General features: G+C 37.5%; 2 protein-coding genes across 2 annotated transcripts in view; both read right to left on the minus strand.

Moving 5' to 3' along the window:
* Positions 1-3,178: 3,178 nt before the first annotated feature.
* The window catches only part of LOC125231174, a 29,543-nt gene continuing 9,773 nt past the window's right edge, over positions 3,179-22,948 (minus strand). The window contains exons 2-6 of the mRNA XM_048136537.1: positions 22,474-22,616; positions 21,391-21,550; positions 12,872-13,076; positions 4,612-5,120; positions 3,179-3,659 (exon numbers count right to left, since the gene is read on the minus strand). Coding sequence (XP_047992494.1) covers positions 3,231-3,659; positions 4,612-5,120; positions 12,872-13,076; positions 21,391-21,550; positions 22,474-22,616 — 1,446 coding nt within the window. The 3' untranslated portion in view covers positions 3,179-3,230. The remainder of the gene's footprint in view (positions 3,660-4,611; positions 5,121-12,871; positions 13,077-21,390; positions 21,551-22,473; positions 22,617-22,948) is intronic.
* Positions 18,199-20,264, minus strand: LOC125231175. The gene is made up of 2 exons (XM_048136538.1): positions 20,090-20,264; positions 18,199-18,740 (listed from the first exon to the last, which is right to left on the minus strand). The coding sequence occupies exons 1-2, from the start codon at positions 20,174-20,176 to the stop codon at positions 18,213-18,215; spliced, it is 615 nt and encodes a 204-aa protein (XP_047992495.1). The 5' UTR covers positions 20,177-20,264; the 3' UTR covers positions 18,199-18,212.

Consider the following 22,948-nt stretch of genomic DNA (forward strand, 5'->3'; position numbering starts at 1 on the left):
CTATAACATTTGAAGAGTTCCCTCGATTTCTCCAGGATCCCATCATCAGACCCCTCAATTTTGAAAATCGGTCCACAATTCTCGGAGATATCGAGGAACACATACAAAAAAAAACATTCAGCCGAATTGAGAACCTCCTCCTTTTTTGAAGTCGGTAAAAAATTGAAAACATATTATACTTACTCAGAGGATAGTTGACACTGGCAATTCTGTGCCGATTTCTGGGTTGATAAGTAGCATTGCAAGGGCCACTTGCATCAATGAAAATGGAGGATTAACCCACCATTTTATATGGAATTTGACAGATGACAGCCCACTAACCCTGAGTTAAGTGGTTGGTGCAAGTGGGCCTTACTCAGTGTCAATATCTATCAGTGGCGGCTGGTGAAAATTTCTGCTAGGCAACACTGAGCAAAAAGAAACCTACCTTAACATTAGGTACTTTACTAGTAATCAATTTTAGGCAAGCCGGTGGGAATCGGCTTGTATGGACCAGCCGCTGCTGATATCTATACCAATTATTTCCTTGTTAAGACGATACGATACAGGTCAATTCTCCATACAAACGCTCTCGACTATTTCCTCCCTGGTTTTTGAAGATAGAGCAATGATTTTTTCAACACAGATTATTACTATTTTTATCTGTGTCGAACCGTTTTGATTTTTTTTGCTATTTTTATTTTAAAAGACGCTAGAGCCAATAAAAAATCTCTAACAACGGCCTTTTTCAATATGGCTCAAAAAAGGTGTGACGATTAGCCAAAAAATCTAAACGGTCCGTCACAGATTATTTCATTGTTATTCAGATTCTCAAATTTCGTTCCGTTTAAATAAGTTTTGAAGAAGAAAACATTCGAGAGCGGAACCTCGATTTTATAGATTTTTTCGCAATATCTTTTAACTGAGTTATTCTTAATGGACATTTTTTTTCGATAAATCTAGTTAATAACACTAGTATCACCATCCTCCTTGCGTTATCCCGGCATTTGCCGCGGCTCATGTGATCCTGGGGTCCGCTTTGACAATATTTTTTTTTTTTATACTACGTCGGTGGCAAACAAGTATACGGCCCGCCTGATGTAAAGCGGTCACCGTAACCTATGGACGCCTGCAACTCAAACAGTGTCACATGCGCGTTGCCACCCCATTAGAAACTTAAACATTCCCTTTTGCTGTGTTAAGTACACAACAAAAAGGAGTGTACAAGTTCCAAGGAGGGTTCGGGTTGCCGACGACTCAAAGGACAATAAACGGAACAAGTTAGTTCCGTAAGTCCTCCCGTCATCAGCACACCGCACCCTCGTTGAGCTCTGGCAGCCTTACTCACCGACAGGAACACAACACTATGAGTAGGGTCTAGTGCTATTTGGCTGCGGTCTTCTGTAAAGCGGAGGTACTACCCCAGTTGGGCTCTGCTCTAGATTCGAGCGAGACGATATCCGCTGTGCTGTGCCCTACCACACAAAGCGGAATATCATTCGCTATGCCCTACCTCCTACTACTAATCCCAAGATTTGGCGTAGGCACTAGTTTTTACGAAATCGACTGCCATCTGACCTTCCAACCCGAAGGGTAAACTAGACCTTATTGGAATTAGTCCGGTTTTCTCACGATGTTTTCCTTCACCGAAAAGCGACTGGCAAATATCAAATGACATTTCGCACATAAATTCCGAAAAACTCATTGGTGCGAACCGAGGTTCGAGATGTTCGAACCAGCGACCTCCGGAACTAAAGTCACTTGTACTTACCGCTGGGCTACCAATGCTTCAATAATGGTATATTTAACTAAAATTCCCAAATTGAAAGGGGGACTCCTTTCCACTTTAGCATTTTCGGTCCCGTAGCGTCTTAACAGGCAAAGAACGGCGGAGTGTAACTGTCGGGCAACAATTGTCACTATTGTAAAATTTGCGAGATGTCACTCAATTTAACAAGGAGATTGACAGTGAAATGCCACTTAGATGCTTAAACCGTTATTTTTGTAAAAATTGACACTTCTATGTATTTTCCTTGTAAATATTTAACTTGGAATTTCACTTGACTGTATCATGTCATGTCATACATATTTAAAGTTGAATAGGGTCACGGACGGCACCCGTGGATTTCCGAAACACGTCTTTTTTAGCAAAACAAGTAAAACAACAAAATGGTGAATTCCGATTGACGGTTGACAGACACCATGTTTCCTACATTTTATTTCATTTGGCAGTTTTGACAGATTGTATTTTTTTTTGTAAACATTTAGGCATCTGCCACGTGTCAATTTATTTCTATACATATATGGAAAAACAACACATTTTCAGAAACATAAACTACTAGCTTTTGCCCGCGGCTTCGCTCTCGTTAGAAAGAGACAAAAGTAGCCTATGTCACTCTCCATCCCTTCAACTATCTCCACTTAAAAAATTACGTCAATCCGTAGCTCCGTTTTGCCGTGAAAGACGGACAAACAGACACACACACTTTCCCATTTATAATATTAAAATAAGTATGGATGATATCGTTTATTTACAAATAACACACCTTATAAAGGTAACACTACCTACCTGCCTCAGAAGTGACCTATAGATGCATAGGTACCTACGTATATTGCACAGTACAGAATTTAAATATACGTACCTATAAGGTTAGTTTGGAAGGACATAATAATAAGATGTTAACTAACTCATTGACTAAGTATAAACATAAAGATTCGTCCTTTCCATCGACATCGTCCATTGCGGAGAAAATAAATAAATATTGAGGGACACCAGACCTTACACATATCAACTTAACCCCAAACTAAGCAAAGCTTATGGGTGTTACGCCGTGTCTTGCGTGGGCAACGGTCGCGCGACCGTCGCCGTCGCGTCTCATACTTCCATATCGATAAGGTTTGATTTCGTATGCGTCGCATCGCCGTCGCGCGATCGTCGCGCGACCGTCGCCCACGCAAGCCACAGCGTAAGGCTGTTAGGCGATGATATACTTACTTATACATACAAACATCCCTGACTCAGGAACAAATATCACTGTGCTCATCACACGAATATTCAGTGCCCTTACCGGGAGAACCGCGGCTTAGCAGGCAGGGTCACTATGCACTAGGCCAGACCGATCGTCAAAATATATATACATAGATACAGATAAACGTGGTCTTTTTAAAATCACACTAGTATAATAAAACAAGGTTTAAGAAACATTATGTTTATTGGAATGCAATTACAAAAGAATTATAAAAAAAAAAAACTAATTATCAGACTGACTCACAGAGCCTTCTCCGCCCCCAGACCCTGATACTATCAGACTTATCACTTTTGGTTGTAAAAGCATCGCTCTTTCCTTCGGCATACTTCTTAGCAAAGAAGCTATATACTTCCCAAACGAGTCATAATAATCTTCTTTATTTGCTTCAGTCAACTCTTCGATCTTCGCTTCCAAGTCTTTTATAGTCTTCTCTAGATTATTCTGACCAAAAGACGATATCATTCTAGAAGAAGAAGAAGAATATCTCGCACGTTTCATTGGTGGCTCGTCTTCAGAGTTGATAGAATCATCTATATCTAGTTCTACTATAGGGAATGAGTTGACGCTGTCTTCTTTGACGCAGAAGTCTTCGCTGTTTTGGTTCGAATCGCTGTCTCCCGCTTCACTCTTCACTCGTTCACCATCCACTTGCTAGAAGAAGAGAAACAAAAGTTAGATAACATTTTGTACTAGCTTTTGCCCGCGGCTTTCGCTCGTTAGAAAGAGATAAAAAGTAGCCTATGTCACTCTCCATCCCTTCATCTATCTCCACTTAAAAAATCATAACAATTAGTCGCTTCGTTTTGCCGCGAAAGGCGGACGAACAAACAGGCACACACTTTCCCATTTATAGAGGTAATATTAGTATATGGACTATGTCACAGAAATCCCAGGTTTTCACTGTAGACTGCAGTCTACCACACAAACTCGAAGGCGTATTTCAACCCTTTAGTGCATGAATAAAAAAATAATAACTGTAGTAATATAAACTTTAATGAGTAGGTACTTAGTTCTCAATAAACTTCAACATGATATCGGTAATTAATGGCTTCATATGCAGTAACGGGTTAAAAGTGACTGCATACCCACGATAACAACATATCTTTACATATAGGTATAATTATATAAGGTGCATTAGGGTAGTTCCGAAAGTCGCACAAAACTCATCATTATTTCCATCATATCAAGATTCCCCTATCGGAATTACCAGAGCATTTCTGTCACTCAGAATTACCCTAATGCCCCTTACTAGATAAAAAAGCTTAATATTTGATTACAATAACCATACAATTAAAATTCCGAAAAAAACCCCGAGATAGTGGACCGATTTTCACATGAAACATGGTTAATAACACTACCGACTAACTAAGATTTCAAACAAAAAAACCTCAATCTAAATTGGTTCATCCGGTCGGGAGCTACGATACCATAGACAGACACACAGACAGACATACACGTCAAACTTATAACACGTTGAGGTGATTAAAGAACACGGTTGATTATGACGTCACTAATAAAGCTTACATGTGCCATCTGCTCCATTTGGCTACTGTCATAGCCACAAATACTTATTTCAAAGTAATAAAAAATATAATTCACTTACCACGGAAAACGCCCCATTCGTTGCTCTTCCTGGCTGCAGATGAGGCCTCAAAAACGAGTCCATCTTCGAAAACCAAAACACCTTCGGTTTATACTGTTCCTCCTGACTCAACCCCAGACTAACGCTCGACGCAATCTTCTTTAACTCCTGACAGTAAGAGTTCCTCAAATTCTTAAACTTGATCACAACATGGCGTGGTTCGAAGTACTTAATATCGAGTTTTCTAGCAATCTTCTCCGTTGCCTTCTGCCTCCTCTCTCTGCTTTTGTATTCAGGAACATGAGTGTTCCAAAGACATTCATTTTGCTCATACAACTCTATGAGCTGAAGAGTTTTCTCGTCGCTAATGCGGAGGATCGAGTTTTGCGTTTGCGTGAGTGCCGACATGGTAACGGCGAGACGTCCCTCCGCTAGCGTGCCCACGGCTGACTGACGGCGTAGCGCCGCGCGCGGCGTGTGCGCACCCCACGCTACCGCCGCCATCTTTGATTCCAGTTCACGCGCGGTTTCTGTGTGTTGTTATTTTACGCTTTTGTTATTTGATACTGTAGCAACTTCGAAGTTCTTTTGTGTAAATAATGGCATTTAGTATTTCGCACGTGCGTTTTACTCTTATTTATTTGTAAATTTTAATAGTTGCACTTATTTAAATATTTTAAATAAGTATAAAAATCTACTTTCGGATTGTCCTCACAGAAAACGTGATTGTCTTATCGTATTGTTTTTTAATAATAAAATAGTTATTTATGCACATGGCGCTATTAAATTAATTATAGTATTAAATTACATGTTATGACCACAACACTTATCTAACGTATTATGCTAGACGTGGCATATCAACAATTAAATAAGTACAATTAATAGTTTTTTTTATATTATAAAAGTAGGTTATACCTATTGAAATTGCAGGTATTGTAGGTATATACCTCTAAACGTGACCCTACATAGGGTTTTTGTTCTTTAAAATAAGTACCTAACTTCAAAGTACAAGTTCTTTATTTAATAAACACAAAGGCAAAATATTTACTTACCTACTGTATAAAATTACCTACCTATTTGAACTACAAAGATAAATCACTTTATTATATTGATATTAGATATCAGCTTAGTGCATTTTTCTGTAAATAGAGCCTGTGGTCAATTTGACAGGTATCTTCTAATGATTCTTGTTAGGTAATAATAAAAAAAGTTTTAGATACCTACGTAACGTTTGATGAAACCAGCACAGATGAAACAAAACAAAAGCCTACTAGAAAAGCATGCGCGGATCCAGGGGGGGGGGGGGTCATGGGGGTCATGACCCCCCCCCTGGAGCCTAGGTTGGCCATACAAATAGACCACGTGACCCCCCCTCTGGGGCCTGGGCCTTTACCACGTGACCCCCCCCTGGGCACGAAGCTGGATCCGCGCTTGAGAAAAGCCTAATTAATAACAAGACAGAGCTTATTGTGAACCTTTTTGTCAAATATTTTAGTTACAATAGTACTCTTTTTTTTCACAGAAATTATTGTTGGTTTACTTACAGATATCGTGGTTATTATTTTTACCCATCAAATTGAATAAAAAACCAGAATAATAATAGGCACATCAAAAAACGTCCACGCATGTCACATACCCCTCTGCACGCGGGTTTTCCCCCGGTGTAGGGCCATAAGGTTAGGGTCCCATACAATAGTTCAACAATGAACTATTCACTTGAATGATAGTTCACTTTGAACTCTGCTGATCTAGAACTAAGGGTGATGTTGTTACTCGTATTTATAAAGTACAATTAACCTTGCTTGAAATAATTATTGGTTTGACAGCGATGCTCCGTTGGCTACATTGTGAAATGAAAACTTTTGAACATGCACGTATACCTACTTACTTGTAGTATTTTTACTATTTTTCAACAGTATGAGTTCTGTGACACTTCGGAATTACGATTACTATGTTCGAAAAATATATTTAACTCATCCTAGAAGAAAAATACTAAAGTAAAAAAGTACTAACTACTACTTTTACTACTGTATTTTTTGACACAAAATGAGTGTAGTTTAAAAAGATAAGCATCCTGCGACTGGTTACAAGGTCAAATACTTATAGTGCCCTCATCACAGTGACATGAAAAATACATGTCAAATGATGTAAATCTTTATGTATGATTGACACCAATGATCTTTTTTTTGCCGCGATGACATCGTTGCCGACTGCACAGCTAATAATGTCAAGGTCACTGTTAATAACTACTTAGTTAAGTACTTACCTATACCACAGTATAATAAGGAGTACTATCGTAAATTATGGCCACTTCCGCTCCCCGCTGAAAGCGCCGCCCACCCGCTCTCGGTTACCTCACAGTTACCGCCTGTCAAAAACGCGAACAGTCAACCTGTCATATCTCACTCATACAAGCATGGTACGCGTTCACCTACACGAGCTTAGAATGTGTGCCTCTTTCACATATTTGATCGCCAGTGTCCGAGATGTGCCTATACATATATTTAATTTTTTAAATTTAAAGCAAGTGTGCTGTACTGCTGCCATTGATACTTCTTCTTCTTCTTCTTCTCAGCATATTTGCATCCACTGCTGGACATATGCCTCTTTCATGGATTTCCATTATGTTCTGTAAGCGGCGGTTCTGTGCCAGGTCGGCCCTGCCGTCTTTTTTGATATCGTCCGACCATCTGGCTCGTGGTTTCCCGTCACCTGGGCTTCCCAGTCTTGGTCTCCACAGCAATACTTGCCGGCCCCATCGATCGTCATCCCTGCGATAAATATGACCGGCCCATTCCCACTTGAGTTGCGCAATCCTCTTAGCATTGATACTTATAGGGTGTTAATGTTAACATAATTATTTTTTTCATTGATCTGCCATACCCTGACGATCTTTGACAACCGGGTGGCTAGCCGAATGGCACAATCGCTCACGAAACGCTCACGAAACGAAGCGCCAGGCCCCGTAGCCGAATGGCATTTCTCCGACGCCAAACGAAAGCGATACGCCGCTGGCTCTGTCGCGCCAATACGCAAGCACGATAGAGATAGATATCTACTAGCGCTTCGTTTCGTGAGCGTTTCGTGAGCGATTGTGCCATTCGGCTAGCCACCCTGGTCTGCATTTATTTGTGTGATGTGCTCAGATATTTGTCCCTGAGCGATGGATGTTTTCTGAGTACCACAACACAAGCCTTCTTGAGCTTACCGTGGGACTCCGTCAATCTGTGTAAGAATGTCCTATAATATTTATTTATACCTGATTTACACGAGTCGACACGAGTTATGAATTTCCTTATCGCACATCGTACGACGTTTTTCAGTACAGATGGCCCTCCGAAGTTTCGACCTGGCATATAATGAACCACTTCTCGCACTAGTGCGTAAAAGAAACACCATCTGTACTGAAAATATACGTTAACCAATTAAATAATTAAGTTACTTTTCCAACCTGTAACCTTACTAGCACCGTAATCTCAATTTTAACTCCTTACTTTAAAGTTCATATTTGCATATCTGAACATCTGACAGCGATTACTTTTAAAAATGTATTTGTAATTTGAATCTTATTTTAAAGTAGTAAAGTGTAAAGTTGTATGAAACCTTTTTCGTACACAACAAATTATAACAGACGCCCTAACCAAGACGGTTCCGAAAGGAGAGTAATGTGTTAATTTTTCGTATTTGTACTGACAATAATGTTTGTTTTTTCAATTATCGAGAGACTCCTGAACGGGTGGCGTGAAAAATATTGGTAAGTTCGTTTGGGAATTATACCAAGGGTTCTAATGAATCATGTTAATTCTTATCTTAAAAAAAATTGCAACACTATTTAGATTTAAGTTAAGTTTTTAAAATTAAATGGCCTCAGTCCATTGGCGGGACTATTTATCCAGTGTCAAGGTGGTACGGTATGTACGGCCGTGTACGGTCAGTTGACTTGTAAATTGCTAGCTAGATTTTACAAGAGCACGTGGACTACCGGCCGTTGACGACAAAAAAGAGGCTAAACGCGTTTCGAGGTTAATTATTCATCAGCTTCTCACTAGGACATTAGTTTACTGCAAAATAAGCTATCGATATTACACTTTAAACAACATTAATGAGCAAAAGAAAGAAATCTTATTCACGACACGATACCGTTAAGATAGCGTTCGAACCGGAAGTCACCATTTAGCATTTAGTAATAATAATAAAATAATAGCCCTGTCCCGCTGCTGGCGGCACCCTAGGTTAGGTTTTTTATTATGTGTTTATATGTTTTATATTGTTTTGTAAGTGTTATTTTTATTTTACTTTTATACTCATATTGTACAAAACCTAACTTAAGAAGGAAGATAAATAAAAGACACATAGGCGTAGGGATGTGACGACCCCATCGCCCATTGGTTTTACCAGTGCAATCAGTCAACGCAGGGCAGCTTGTGGCGAGCTGTTGGGGAACAGCGACCCCACGTACCCGAGTGCTCCTGGGGAGTTCTGTTACCCGTAAGGCGGGTGGGTGGGACAGTACTCTCTACCTCTGGCTTGCCTTGGCTGGCCGTCCAGAGTGGAGTCGTTAGGGCTATATGCCCCAGGGGTGGAAGTGAAAATTTGCATAAGACGCGAGTTGGTGCAGTGGCTTAACAGCCACTGGGCAGAAAGCGGTGTACACCTCTCGACACCCTTGAGTTCTCACACCGGTGTTGCCCTTGAGCCATCTTGGATGTCGCTTTTTGTGGGGGCCCATCTTGTGGGGACGAGTCCGCGTCTGCCGGAAATAAAATTGGATACCGTTTTATTAGGCAGGCGTCCGGTTTTTTATCCATAGCCCAGTATTTAGTCCATCACTTTCATCAAAATAGACCAGTTCATTTTAGATTCCATTAACTCTCAAATAGTCCTTACACCCTGGCGGGTGTTGCCTCTGCGTGTGTCCCATGATACGGGCAAGGGCAACATCCGCTCGGTGTACCCCTTACATTTCATTAAAGTGTCGAAAGGGCCTCTACGTGTTGGCTTCGGCCCCGCGCACGCCTCCCAAAGGTCCGGAATACCATTGTTCCGTGATGGGAAAGACATACAAATAATATATAGATCACTGATAGATCTAGATCATAGATCAATAGAAGCAAAATAAATAAAGGAAATAATAATAATAATAAGATCAAGGGCCAGATGCAGAAGGCGGTGATCTTGGACACAGCACGGATAGTTCGACGGTTCCTCTCTCTGCAGCCCTAACCACCGGCAGCTTGGGCCCTGCCCCGCTGCTGGCGGCACCCTAGGTTAGGTTTTTTATAATGTGTTTATATATTTTTTATATTGTTTTGTATGTGTTTTTGTATTTTACTTTTATATTCATATTATAAAAAGCTTAACCTAAGAAGCAAAATAAATAAAGGAAATATATATAATATATTTAGTATTTAGCATTTAGTTTTTTAACGTCGGGCCAAATATAAATGTAAGTGTTTACGCGATTAAGTCCCGTTTTATTCTAAAATTATGGTCACCATTTAGATTTAAAATTTCCGAAATCATCGTAAACTTATAAGAAATTAATAAGTGGCAACATTGTAGTGCGGTCCCTTTCAAATCAATGTGTGTGAGAAAACGGGACGACACTATGATGTCACTTTTTGAATGTCTACTCTCTCTTGCCAGCCTGTATACTAGTAGTACCTAAGTCCTTATACTCCTTAGTCAAAAACTTAATAATTTGTATTTAAATTCTATTATTATATTACGCTGACAACAGATACCTCAAAATGAAATAACAAATTTTGTCGTCAGGTGTTCTTATTTATCTCTTAGAGTTGCAGGCGTCCATAGGCTACAGAAGACTACTTGTCGTCAACTGGACCGTATGTTATTTGTGTGCATATCTGAACACAAATAATATACAAAGTATAAAAAATGGTTCTTTTTTAGGGTTCCGTAGTCAACTAGGAACCCTTATAGTTTCGCCATGTCTGTCTGTCCGTCCGTCCGTCCGTCCGTCCGCGGATAATCTCAGTAACCGTTAGCACTAGAAAGCTGAAATTTGGTACCAATATGTATATCAATCACGCCAACAAAGTGCAAAAATAAAAAATCGAAAAAAATGTTTTATTAGGGTACCCCCCCTACATGTAAATTGGGGACTGATTTTTTTTTTCATTCCAACCCCAACGTGTGATATATTGTTGGATAGGTATTTAAAAATCAATAAGGGTTTACTAAGATCGTTTTTTGATAATATTAATATTTTCGGAAATAATCGCCCCTAAAGGAAAAAAAAGTGCGTCCCCCCCTCTAACTTTTGAACCATATGTTTAAAAAATATGAAAAAAATCACAAAAGTAGAACTTTATAAAGACTTTCTAGGAAAATTGTTTTGAACTTGATAGGTTGAGTAGTTTTTGAGAAAAATACGGAAAACTACGGAACCCTACACTGAGCGTGGCCCGACACGCTCTTGGCCGGTTTTTTATTTAACTATGTGGGTCCCTAAAATTTCGTACACTTGACTTTCACGCAGAAACCGTTGCATTATTTGCGATTTCAAATACGTGAGTGTTTTGTAATGTAACAGAGCAGAGAAAAAACATGTTGACAGTAGATATACAAGCTAATCTTTTTTTTATAATTGAGCCTACTCTGGGCCACAGACTAGCCAAAGGCAAAGACGTGGCCTACGATGGAGTGAGCTCGCCCAGAACATCCCTGTTTACTCTTGATTTGAAAGTTGCTTTCAAAGATTTTAAACCCTGGAATGCAGTTGTCAAAAATTTGCTACTGAATTGATAGCTTTCAATCTGTTAATTACAGTTGAAATAGCCTGGGACAGATCTGGAACAAGGTACTTGAGGGGTTAAAGGAACAATTTTATAAGCTGTTAAAGGCATAGATAAGTATATTAGTGGTGGAATGAACCGCTCTACAGTATTTCCGGACCAACATGACCTTCAAACCTTCAAGAAAAGAGCGTACACCTCATCTTCAACGCACCTGCAACTCTTCTGGTGTTTCGGGTGGCCGTGTCAGCGACCTATCTGATCATTTGCTTTTTATCCCATGAAAAAACGGCCAAGAGCGTGTCGGGCCACGCTCAGTGTAGGGTTCCGTAGTTTTCCTTATTTTTCTCAAAAACTACTAAACCTATCAAGTTTAAAACAATTTTCCTAGAAAGTCCTTATAAAGTTCTACTTTCGTGATTTTTTCCATATTTTTTAAACATATGGTTCAAAAGTTAGAGGGGGGGACGCACTTTTTTTTCCTTTAGGAGTGATTATTTCCGAAAATATTAATATTATCAAAAAACGATCTCAGTAAACCCTTATTCATTTTTAAATACCTATCCAACAATATATCACACGTTGGGGTTGAAATGAAAAAAAATATCAGCCCCACTTTACATGTAGGGGGGGTACCATAATAAAACATTTTTATTTTATTTTTGCACTTTGTTGGCGTGATTGATATACATATAGGTACCAAATTTCAGCTTTCTAGTGCTAACGGTTACTGAGATTATCCGCGGACGGACGGACGGACGGACGGACGGACGGACGGACGGACGGACGGACGGACGGACGGACGGACGGACGGACGGACGGACGGACGGACGGACGGACAGACAGACAGACAGACCGACATGGCGAAACTATAAGGGTTCCTAGTTGACTACGGAATCCTAAAAAAGGAAAGGGGTTGCAGATATTGAAAAACTGACTGTTATTTTCTTTGCACTTTTTTATTTCTAGACTGTTTCTAATCTAGCAGCAAGAATTCCCCAATATAAGTATACGTCCACATTTTGATGACATTAATCATTATATCAAGGTCAATTTTGAAACATTTATTTATTCTTAATAAGCTAAACTAACATAACATGAATTGGCTACGTTTTTGCCACATCATATCTCATCCAATATTTTAATAATATCATCCTGTATCTTTTTCCTTTTAACAGGTAAGACCCGAGAAAGCTTCGCTCCCACCACCCTGAGAAACGTCACCAACTCAGGATCTGGATTCTCCAGTAACACCTGACTTTTCAATATTGTCAAAATCTCTTCCTGTGAGCTTAACACAGAATTCATAAAACGTACAGGAACTAATGCATGCTTTGCGCTGTCATGTTCTGACTCCTTAAGTTTTGCTCCTGAAGGTTTAAAATTGAATTTCGGAAAATTCACGTTCACGCTTGGCGATTGCGTTGTTACAAGAGTTTCTGTTTCATCTCCGTTTTGTGGACTTAAAGTCTTTGCTTTTTCCATTTCTTCTATCACCTCGCTAAATAAATTTGAAGAGTTACCTAAAGAATCTTCATCTGTGTGTCTATTTTCTTTAATTTTCTTGCTCGCTTCACCTAAAAGATCATCCTCGTTCTGTCTTTTTCTTTTTTCCAAAGCTTCCAGTATGTCGTCTTCGTGTTCTGAGAAAGAGTCTTCTATTTCTTGCTTGATTTCTAGTTCTTGCTTGATTTGTACTTCTTCAGGCGGCTCGTCATCAGCACCAGTCTGTAACAATTTTTTTGTCTGTAACAAACTAAGCTTAATTTCGAGAGGTAAGGATGAATTGATGTTATACTTTCATACTGTAGAGCTTGTGTTTGAATAAATAAGTGTCTTTCTAATATAAACAAACAGAGTGATGACAAGTGAAGAAAAAATATATATTTGGTATATATATATATTGACTTGTTGAGTACATACTAGTTATGTATTCTGTAGAATTAGTTGGAGATTGCTAGCTTAACAGTCTCTTGACGTGAAATTTGTATTTCATACGCATTTTTTTTTTTTTCTATTTCTAGTTCTTTTGACACTTGGAGAACCTTTACACCTCCAAATTTTTATTTTTTATTATATCCCATTAATTATAATTGACTGTGGGGACCTTTTACATCTCCCAAGATCTTGTTTTCAATTAAGTCAATTTAAACTATGTAACATACAAGCACGGAATGTTGTGTCTTACATCTAGGTATACCGTATTCACTTATTATTGGAATATTTAATACAGCCCGGACAGCTTGAACATGTCATGCTCGCTAAAAAGTCTTTGCTTACGGTGACGTCGTTGATCGGGTCGCCACCTTCCCGAATGAAGGTTGAGGGAGGCGATGGCTGAGATGCGCGCCATATTCGTGAACGGGTGCTGTTTGTGAAGACCGGTCTGTTTCAGCTAATAGGGGCTATGCTATTCTATGTAACATTAATTTTGAATGAGATTACGTTGAGGCACTCTGTTCGGTCCTTGTTTGTTTATTTTTCTTTCTGACTCTTGGAGACCATATACATCTCCAAGAAAAAAAGTAGATTAAGTATACATATATTTTTTTTTCCTTTGCTTAAGACAACAAGAGTCTTTTACAACTCTAAAGTTATTTTAGTTATTCGGTTTTTTTCTTCATGTATAATTTTTTTAGATGTACTGTGACACTTAGAGACTCTATACATCTCTAACATCTCTTATTAATAATCATAATAGCTTTGTACTTTGTATAATTTCTTGTGTTAATATTTTTTTTTATGAATACTTTTGCTTATTAAATTGTATCTTGTTTTTTTTTAATGCATGTTAAATATAAGATGTAATGTTTTGAAAAGAAGTGGCCCGCCGAGTTTCTTGCTGGTCCCATAGTGGATACCCTCCTCCAACTGAGGGGGGACTGAAATCTTCTCGAGGCTGAGGCGTAGGGTTAGAGCCGGCGTAGTTTTATTTGACGTTCATAAGCGCATTGTAATATGCCTACTTGGAAAATAAATATTTCATTTCATTTCATTTCATTTCATTTCAAAATAATGTTTTCCTAACTTTTCAAATCCCGTACAAAAATTGAATTTTATAACATAAAAAGTAATAATATCATCGACGGAGGAGGGTAGATTACTAATGAAAAATTAACTAGTAAACCTACAACCACAGTTTTGAGTGTATTCAGTTTCGTGAAAACCTATTATTTTGTCTGTGTGTGTGTCATAAAATAGTGAACGTTCTAAACTCATTTCGTCCATACAAATTTTACAGTCCCTTTCATGAGGTTTTCAGGGCAGTTCTCCAAGACATGCTTTTTTGTCTGACTTTCGTGCTCGATTTTTATAACTATTTTAGGAAGATACCTAATTATAATTAATAAAGCTATTAAAAACCTTTGCCTTTATGCTATTCTATTGAAGGCCCATCTGGATATCTAGAAGAATCGTAGTTATGTGGTGCATGAAAATCAGGGGTCACGAAAATCACATCATGAGGGCATGAGAATCAGATTTGAATACATGAAAGTCAGATTTGATTATTGATAGAAGGAAAAAATATAACTAAATAATTAATGAAATGATTTAAAATGTTATTTATTATTAAAAAAAACCGTTCTTGGCTAAAGAAGAGAAAGTGTGACCTCCTCAACTGTTAAATGATAATAAATTTAACAATCAGTTATTAACAATCAATTATGTAAGTCTTAAACAAAGTAACGAGCTACATAACATACTCACATTATTAATGTAAGTTTAATTTAAAAATATACAATCATTGTTGTTAGGAATGTCGTGGTGTTTTTTTATATTTAAAATCTCCTTTATCCGAGTGGGCTTTTGTGGGAATAATTAGGTAACAAGCCTACCTAATTAGAAACAATTGAACAATTATTGCACCTATATCTGTATATAAAATTCAAATACTTAACATATGTAGACACAGCATAATTATGTTTATAATAATCAAATACCTAACAAAACAATGAGATCAAAAGCTATATAATATTTGTACTTATAAAATTATTTCCCTGAGATCGATAAGGCTAATCACGTTTGGTTTCGATTCGGTGTAATGTTACTGGAACATTACACATTCTAGTAACATTAATGCAAAATGTAAAAATATAAAAAGAACTAGTCAAGAATAATATGGTATAAATAACATTCATTAAATGCTCAACAATTATGTACCTATGTAAGATAAACTAGCTATTAATAATATCTATGTATCTATAATAAACATGTATATATGGTATAAATAACATTCATTAAATGCTCAACAATTATGTACCTATGTAAGATAAACTAGCTATTAATAACATCTATGTATCTATAATAAACATGTATGTTAAACACATTTAAGTCTCATGATCTCACTAATTGGGTTTGGCATATACGTATATGTACAGTCAAAAATGTAATTTTTTAGCTTTTTAATGAGACAAAGTAATAAGAATAAAGCTGAAAAAGCTGCCTGATTATGTTCTTGGCTGTACAACATACAACAAAAATAATCTTAAAAAATATTTAAGTCCTCATCAGAATCTTCAAACAAGCGACCTATAGTAGACAATGAATTATTTCCTAAAGTTGGGGTCATAACCTTTGACAAAGACACATCGGCAAAAAGGTTGTCATTTTCCGATAATTCTATGTTGGATAATCTATACTCAGCTGTTTTATGGTCACTCTTATTTTTGGGCCCTTTATTGTCGCTCACCTTCTTTTTTAAAGCTTTGTTAGGTTCTGGTGTATTCTCTTTTTCTGCTGAGTCTACGGGTTCATTTATATTCTTTGTCTATACATTGTCATCATCCGATAGAACGAATTCTAACAAACCCGGTTCTGTGCGATTAAGTGTCTGGAGGTTCTCATTCCGTTTATTAGTATTTAATTCTATTTCAATAGTGTTAACCCTTGTTTTTTCAGCTTTCTGCATCAATTTAGTACTAAGCATTCTTTTCTTATCTTGTTGTGACTTCTGTTGATTTTTTTCATTTGTTTTACCTCTCGGTCTTGAAGCATCGTTAACGGGATTCAAATAAAAAAATCCAATGTGGTGGCCATGTGGACATTGGGAACATTTATGCATACATCCTTCTCCCAAGCAGCTAAGTGCCCTCATCGCTAAATACTCTCGATTATCAAAATTCCAAATCGCTTGGTGAACGCTCATTGTTCCTTTAAATTGTGGGATGTTTAAGGGGATTAATAACTCTTTTTCCACCATATTTGACTCTGTTACGATTTCAACAATTACATTTTTAACACTTTGTTTGAGGCGATTTATAAATGTTTGTATGTCTGGTATATCATTTCCTCGAGCAACTATCCTATCAGCTGTAGCTTTCAAGCAACCGCCAATTCCATCCGGTGCTCCTTAACCGTGGCCAGTCTCAGTGAAGTTCCACTCTACACACTTCAAATCAGGAAAATTCCAATGAATACAGGACATTATGTAAAACATTTTTCTATTATGATATTGTCCTGACGGGGAGTCTGATATAAAGAAAATGGAATCAATCTGTGGAGCTTCAACTTCTAAGAACTTGAAAATTGGTTGTAAGTGCTCCCAGATGGCAATTAATTGCATCGTGTCTTAAAGATTCGCTTACAGTACAAAAAGACTGAGTCATATTAATGCCATTTTTTTTATAATAGATAACTGAAGTGTGTAAGGTTATCTGTTGTCGAATACTTCCAAAATGAAAGCTTTGTACCTCCTCTGCATACTTGGTGGCATAATTTTCACTAAAGTCACTGTGAATGATACACGTTTGGTCTGTGAGTTCAGCTTTTATCCTTTTTATATACCTGCTTTGTGTTGTAATATTAGCAATGTGGTTCATGTAAGGGTCAAGTTTCTTTTTAAATTCGTTGACTAGTTCCATAGGCGTGGTTTCAATGGTTATTTTTGTTGTCTGTAAAGTATTCTTCTCTTGCCCGTCTTTCAAGTAGGTTTTTTTCTGTTTGGTCCATGTCGTGTAACTAACTTTATCTGATTTGTCTGTGTCTTTGTATGTTAATTGTTTATCTTTGCATGTTTCACACTTCCTTTTTAAACAGTTAATATTTGTAGCGTCACAACATAAAGTTTCTAGAATTTCTGTCGGAGATTTTTTCGTTATTATGTCGTTTTTACTTAAAGCCAAGACATTTAATTTAAAGTTTACGTGTATTTGATACAGACACGTTTCTCTGGCTTTAATATTAGGAATCTGTACCCAGAATGGACGAAGTTTGCAGAAATGAGAATAACTGACGGTGTATGTTGGATACTGCCTTTGAAACTTCTGGTGTAAATTTTGCAACGAGTCTGTGAGGAATCTTTTTTGTTTTTTAACCTTATTTTTACTAGTGCACTCTCGCTTTCCGGGGCACATACGGCTGTTATAATCTTCTTCATAAAAACTTTGAATAGTTTTCTTTATTTCAGTTATCAAACGTGTATCTTGTTCAGATTCTAATTGTGATGCCGGGCTTTGTATTTCATCTGTGCTCAAATTAGGTGTTTGATTTATATTGATTTGGTCCCGCATTTTATGTTCTTTGTTACGGAGCCGCATAATTGTTTTTAGGTAATTTCTGTTAGCTGTTTTTAATTCTGTTATTCTATTGTGAAGTAGTTTTAGTTCTTTGTTGACCCTGTACTTATATTTTCTGAAATTATTCACCTTTGAAATCGTCTTTCTCTTTGGCGTTGAAGTTTGAAGTATTTGATAGTCCTCATGGGATTTATTATCTATATGATCGCAGTCAAGAGTGGATAGATCCATCACTAGATAGAGTCGATGGCGAAGGTATATTTACTGGATTAATTATGTTGTCAGTGTTCTGTGCTAAGGAGCTTGAAGGCACTGGAGAGTTTTCACGTATATTACACGGAGACACTACTTAAGAACGAGTCGATGGCGAAGGTACATCTACTGCAATATTGCAGTTAGCAGTGTGATGTGCTGTGAAAGATCTTGAAGAAGCCGTAGACGCTTCACGTAAATTAGATGCAGAATCTACTTGAGCAGAGAATGTTTCACCTACATCAGCTGCAATAGATGACGGTAGCTGTGACTGAACCAGAGATTGAGTTAACGGATCCAGAACATTTTCACTTACATTATTTATTGGAATATCTATGAGCCTCTCATTTAATACTAGCTCAGCCTCTTTTTTCTTTTTATAATAATGCTTTTTGGAACTCTCGCGATTCTTTTGTTTTAATATTTTTTGGATTTTGCGTGGTTCCTCATGAAGTTTTGTTATTTTTCCTTCTGCCTTTTTTCTCGCATATTTTTCTTTAATTTTTTGTTTCATAGCCTCATTGAGAACCGGATCACTCTTTATCCTACGTCTTCGTTCACGTTCTTTCATTTTATGTTTTAGGCGTTTTTCTTCATCGCTTTGTTTTTTGTTTGCCATTGTTATCTGAAATCAGGTATCAGAGTAATCATTTGATATAAAAAAGGATATTTAGATGGTATTTTAGTCTAGCGTGTACTTAGTCTGGGTATCAGAACACTGTAAGGCCATTTATTTTTTGCGATGAGTGCGAAAATGTATTACTGAATCATGAAGTTTTGTATATTTACGTATACAGCGTGTGTATTCCATACGGGCGAATATCTTAATAACGATTAGTATCGGACCCAAGGAGCTTAACTATATGTTTTCTTTTTGAATAGACGAGATTTTTTTTTCGTACATAATAATTCAGCACGCAATGTATTACGTCCACATCAATTAGCGTACCTACCTAATTGTCATTACGACATGACGTTTATGTCATGTCGAATTAAGTTGGACGGCGTACATTGCCGCTTGGTCAGATTTAAAAAAATAATGACTCTTAATTAATAACACTGTTTAACAAAATAATTATCCTATACGATTCGTTTGATCAGATACTATAACTGGATACATTATTCGCCCGTATGGAATCCACATGCGGTATAAGATCCTAATGTATTAGTTGTAGATGTTTTAACACATGATACTTTACATTACAAAAATAATTTTAAATAGAAATTAAGAAATCTTTTCATGTAACTTTTTTGACTTCATTTACCTAACAAAAAATATTATAATATAGCCTAAAAAAAATCACCATGTGAGCCTGGCAGCAGTGGCAGCTCTCGCCATACTGTAGTGTGCATCGTGATAACACGTTACCATGTTATGGTGACCATCATTTGTGTAACGGGAAGGCATTTTAAAATTAAATTTATTTTCAAACGACACAATCAAACGGAAAATAAAATGACATTGACAGTGAAGTATTTAATTTTGAAGTAACCAGTAAAGTGGTACGTAAAACAGGAACTAGAACTTGTTAAATCAGTTTCCATTTAATAATAACATTAACAGGGTGTTTTTGCGTAGGGTATGATATTTATACCTACACTTTATATCATATTGCATAGTATATGACTAAATACCGGGATTTTACCATGAACAGGAGAAACAATAGTAATACTAATAACAATTATGACGAACTTATGACTACTATATGAATAGTTCTGATTATCATGCATGATTTCTGACTTTCATGTCACAAAAATCCATGAAAGTCAGATGCACGATAATCAGAATTAATAACAAATCTCAAAATAACTCTTTAACATTACGATTTTTTAAACAAGCTCAAGGTTACTTTAAATAGGCCATCTGAGTGTACTGTAGGAATTTTTACATAAACAATGGACGTGAGGTTTTGGAAATATCTTTATCATATTCAGAAATCAGCCTAAACCAAAACGAAATATTGGCGATCTTACCTTTCGTGCTCCAAAAATCCCGCGTGAAGACGACGTGTTGCCTGTTCGGCTGATACGCCGCGACTGACACTTGACGTTGAAGGACATTAGATACCGCTACGTCGATTCATTGGCGAGGTATTAGTGTGGTTTCAAATAAGCATGATTCTCAGGCTTGTCTTTGAGACAAGTAAAAAAAAATACCTTTATATTATTTTTAGTTTATATTTCGTAATAAAGAATTGTAAATATGTTTAGTCGACTAATTAGATATATGAAAACATACATTGACTTCTTGAAATGTTAATAGGTTTTAAGTAATCTGCTATAATTTCTTGAATTCTGGGTTAGGGACACGGCACGGTTGTCAGATTTTACCGCTTCAAGATTTTTTTTAAGTACGATCCATTTGATATTTAATATACATTATATGCTCTCCAGGTAGAGAACATTGCAATTATGTTATCGTATTTTTTGCAGAATTAATATAACATTAGAACTGTGCTTTATGGCCGGGGCCATGGTAAATTCCTTGCTCGGAGAATGACCCTTAAGTGGTTGATAGCCTGAGACAAAACTCTGACATGGTCACTAATTTTGGTGCCCAGTGTGCACTGCCACAGTATAATAAAGAGTATTATCACACTGCCCACATGTACAGCCAAGGCCGCCAAAGTACGTTTTGAGGGCAACTATGCTTATAGTATTTAAAAGAAACTTATACACAAGTGGACTTGACTAATAAATATTTAAGCAAAATAAATAATTTACATTATTTGGCATATCTTTGGCCTTTTTGCTGTGTACTTAACACAGCAAAAGGGAGTGTACAAGTTTCTAATGGGGTGGCAACGCGCATGTGACACTGTTTGAGTTGCAGGCGTCCATAGGTTACGGTGACCGCTTTACATCAGGCGGACCGTATACTTGTTTGCCACCGACGTAGTATTAAAAAAAAACTGTTACTTCTAGAATGAGGTTTTAAATTGACTCGTTCTTTGACAATTTTACTTAAATTAAGTGATAAAACTTGGCACATCCTTGTAAAAACTGTTCATAGAGGACGTCTGTCGACTTTTTGGCACAACACAGCCTTTACCAATTAATTCCTAATGTCATGTGCCGCCAATCACTTGACACTAACTTAAATGTCATTCTTAAGGGTCTTACACAATAATAAATTAATTTATTATGTATGAAAATTATGATTTTTTTTGCGAATTTAACTAAAAGTGATATACAGGGTGGTTCCTGATAATTAACCTAACGACTTGTCGAATTTAACGGATAACAAAAAAATTGTATTCTGTGATCTTACTCACATAAGGCAGCTTCAAGGTCGGCAGAACATTCCTCTTGAGCATTCTCCTGGTGGATTTGAGCAGGATGTATTCCGGCTTGAAGTGCTCTTCGCACACTCTATGGTAATGGTAGCTGTCCACTATGTCCATGCGCCCCATTAGTTGGAGCCAGCGCAAGCGTCTGGAGAAATAACCACAACATTAAAATAGTACATTACGATACAAGTGCGAAAAAAAACAACGAATTTTTTTTCACACGTGTATCATACGACATTTTTCAGTACAGATGGCCCTCCGAAGTTTCGATTCGATTTAAAACACTCCCCTTGAACGAGGTTTAATTTATCGCCACTCGTTTTTCAAAGCTCTTTTTTCCACACTTGTGTTATAAGGCACAATTACAATACAAGTGATACTACTTTTTACCGCCATGAGGCGCAAAGCAGTAATTAATTTGCTTATGTCTAAATTTTAAACGGTGTGAAATGTACTGTAAAACGTTGTATAACACACGTGCGAAGGAAATTTCTCGAAGTCAGACTTGTATCCATAGGCTACAGTGACTGCTTAGCAGCAGGCCGTCCCATTGCTTGTTTGGCATCGAGTGATAAAAAATACAATTTTTTTTTCGGGGCAAAAAACGGTCAGTAAAAAAAAATATTTTTAGATATGAGCCAAACGAGCGTAAGCGGTCACCGCTGCCGGCACCCGAAACCAAAGAAGGATCTGAGGTGCGTTTTTTCTCGTCCCAATGTTTGTTTTCCCGTACAGATAGTCTCCATGGCTTACTTAACATTCCTGTTTGTACCTTTCTACTTATTACAACGTACATAGGTATTAGTAAATAATCTAAAGCGTTAAATCGCTCGCCCCGACGCAAAAACGACGTTTGACGTGTCTGTCTGTCTGTGTGTGTGTCTGTCTGTGCACATCGTAGCTCCCGAACGGATGAACCGATTTCGATTTAGTTTTTTTGTTTAAAAGCTGAGTTAGTCGGGAGTGTTCTTAGCCATGTTTCATAAAAATCGGTCTAATATGTCGCGGTCGGGGGTTTTATAAAAATTTTAATTTTTTATATCGTAATTATCGTCGGATAATACTTACACTGCTTCATTACGAGGTATCGAAAAGAATGAATGATGCGGATTCTTAACATTGTTGACAAGGCAGCCGTATACAGTGCAGTACGTGCGATTTATCTTCGGCATTTGTTCAAAACGGCGTTTGCTTACGCTCCAATCCAAAAGCTACAAAGAGAGAAAGCGTTGTGTTGTCGAAGCGATAGCGAATAGCCATCTAGCTGGCTAGCGTGCGCTCTGCTCGCTTCGTTCACTCGCTAGACTTGTGTAGGACATGTACAAAAGACACGATTCCCTCCACTGTACTAGACCGAATTACTCCCAAATGATTCTGCTCTCTAGTACATATAGTACACTCACACACGCGCAACAAAATGGGAGCGAAAGGAGCGAAGAGTGACAATGACAGCAAAGCGATCCGTGTGATCCGACCGCAACCGAACTAAAACCGACTGACTCGGACCGAGAGGCGAAAACGGCCAATCAGCTCTCGGCTAGTA

Source organism: Leguminivora glycinivorella, chromosome 11 (genome assembly GCF_023078275.1).
Source record: "Leguminivora glycinivorella isolate SPB_JAAS2020 chromosome 11, LegGlyc_1.1, whole genome shotgun sequence".
Classification (NCBI taxonomy): domain Eukaryota; kingdom Metazoa; phylum Arthropoda; class Insecta; order Lepidoptera; family Tortricidae; genus Leguminivora; species Leguminivora glycinivorella.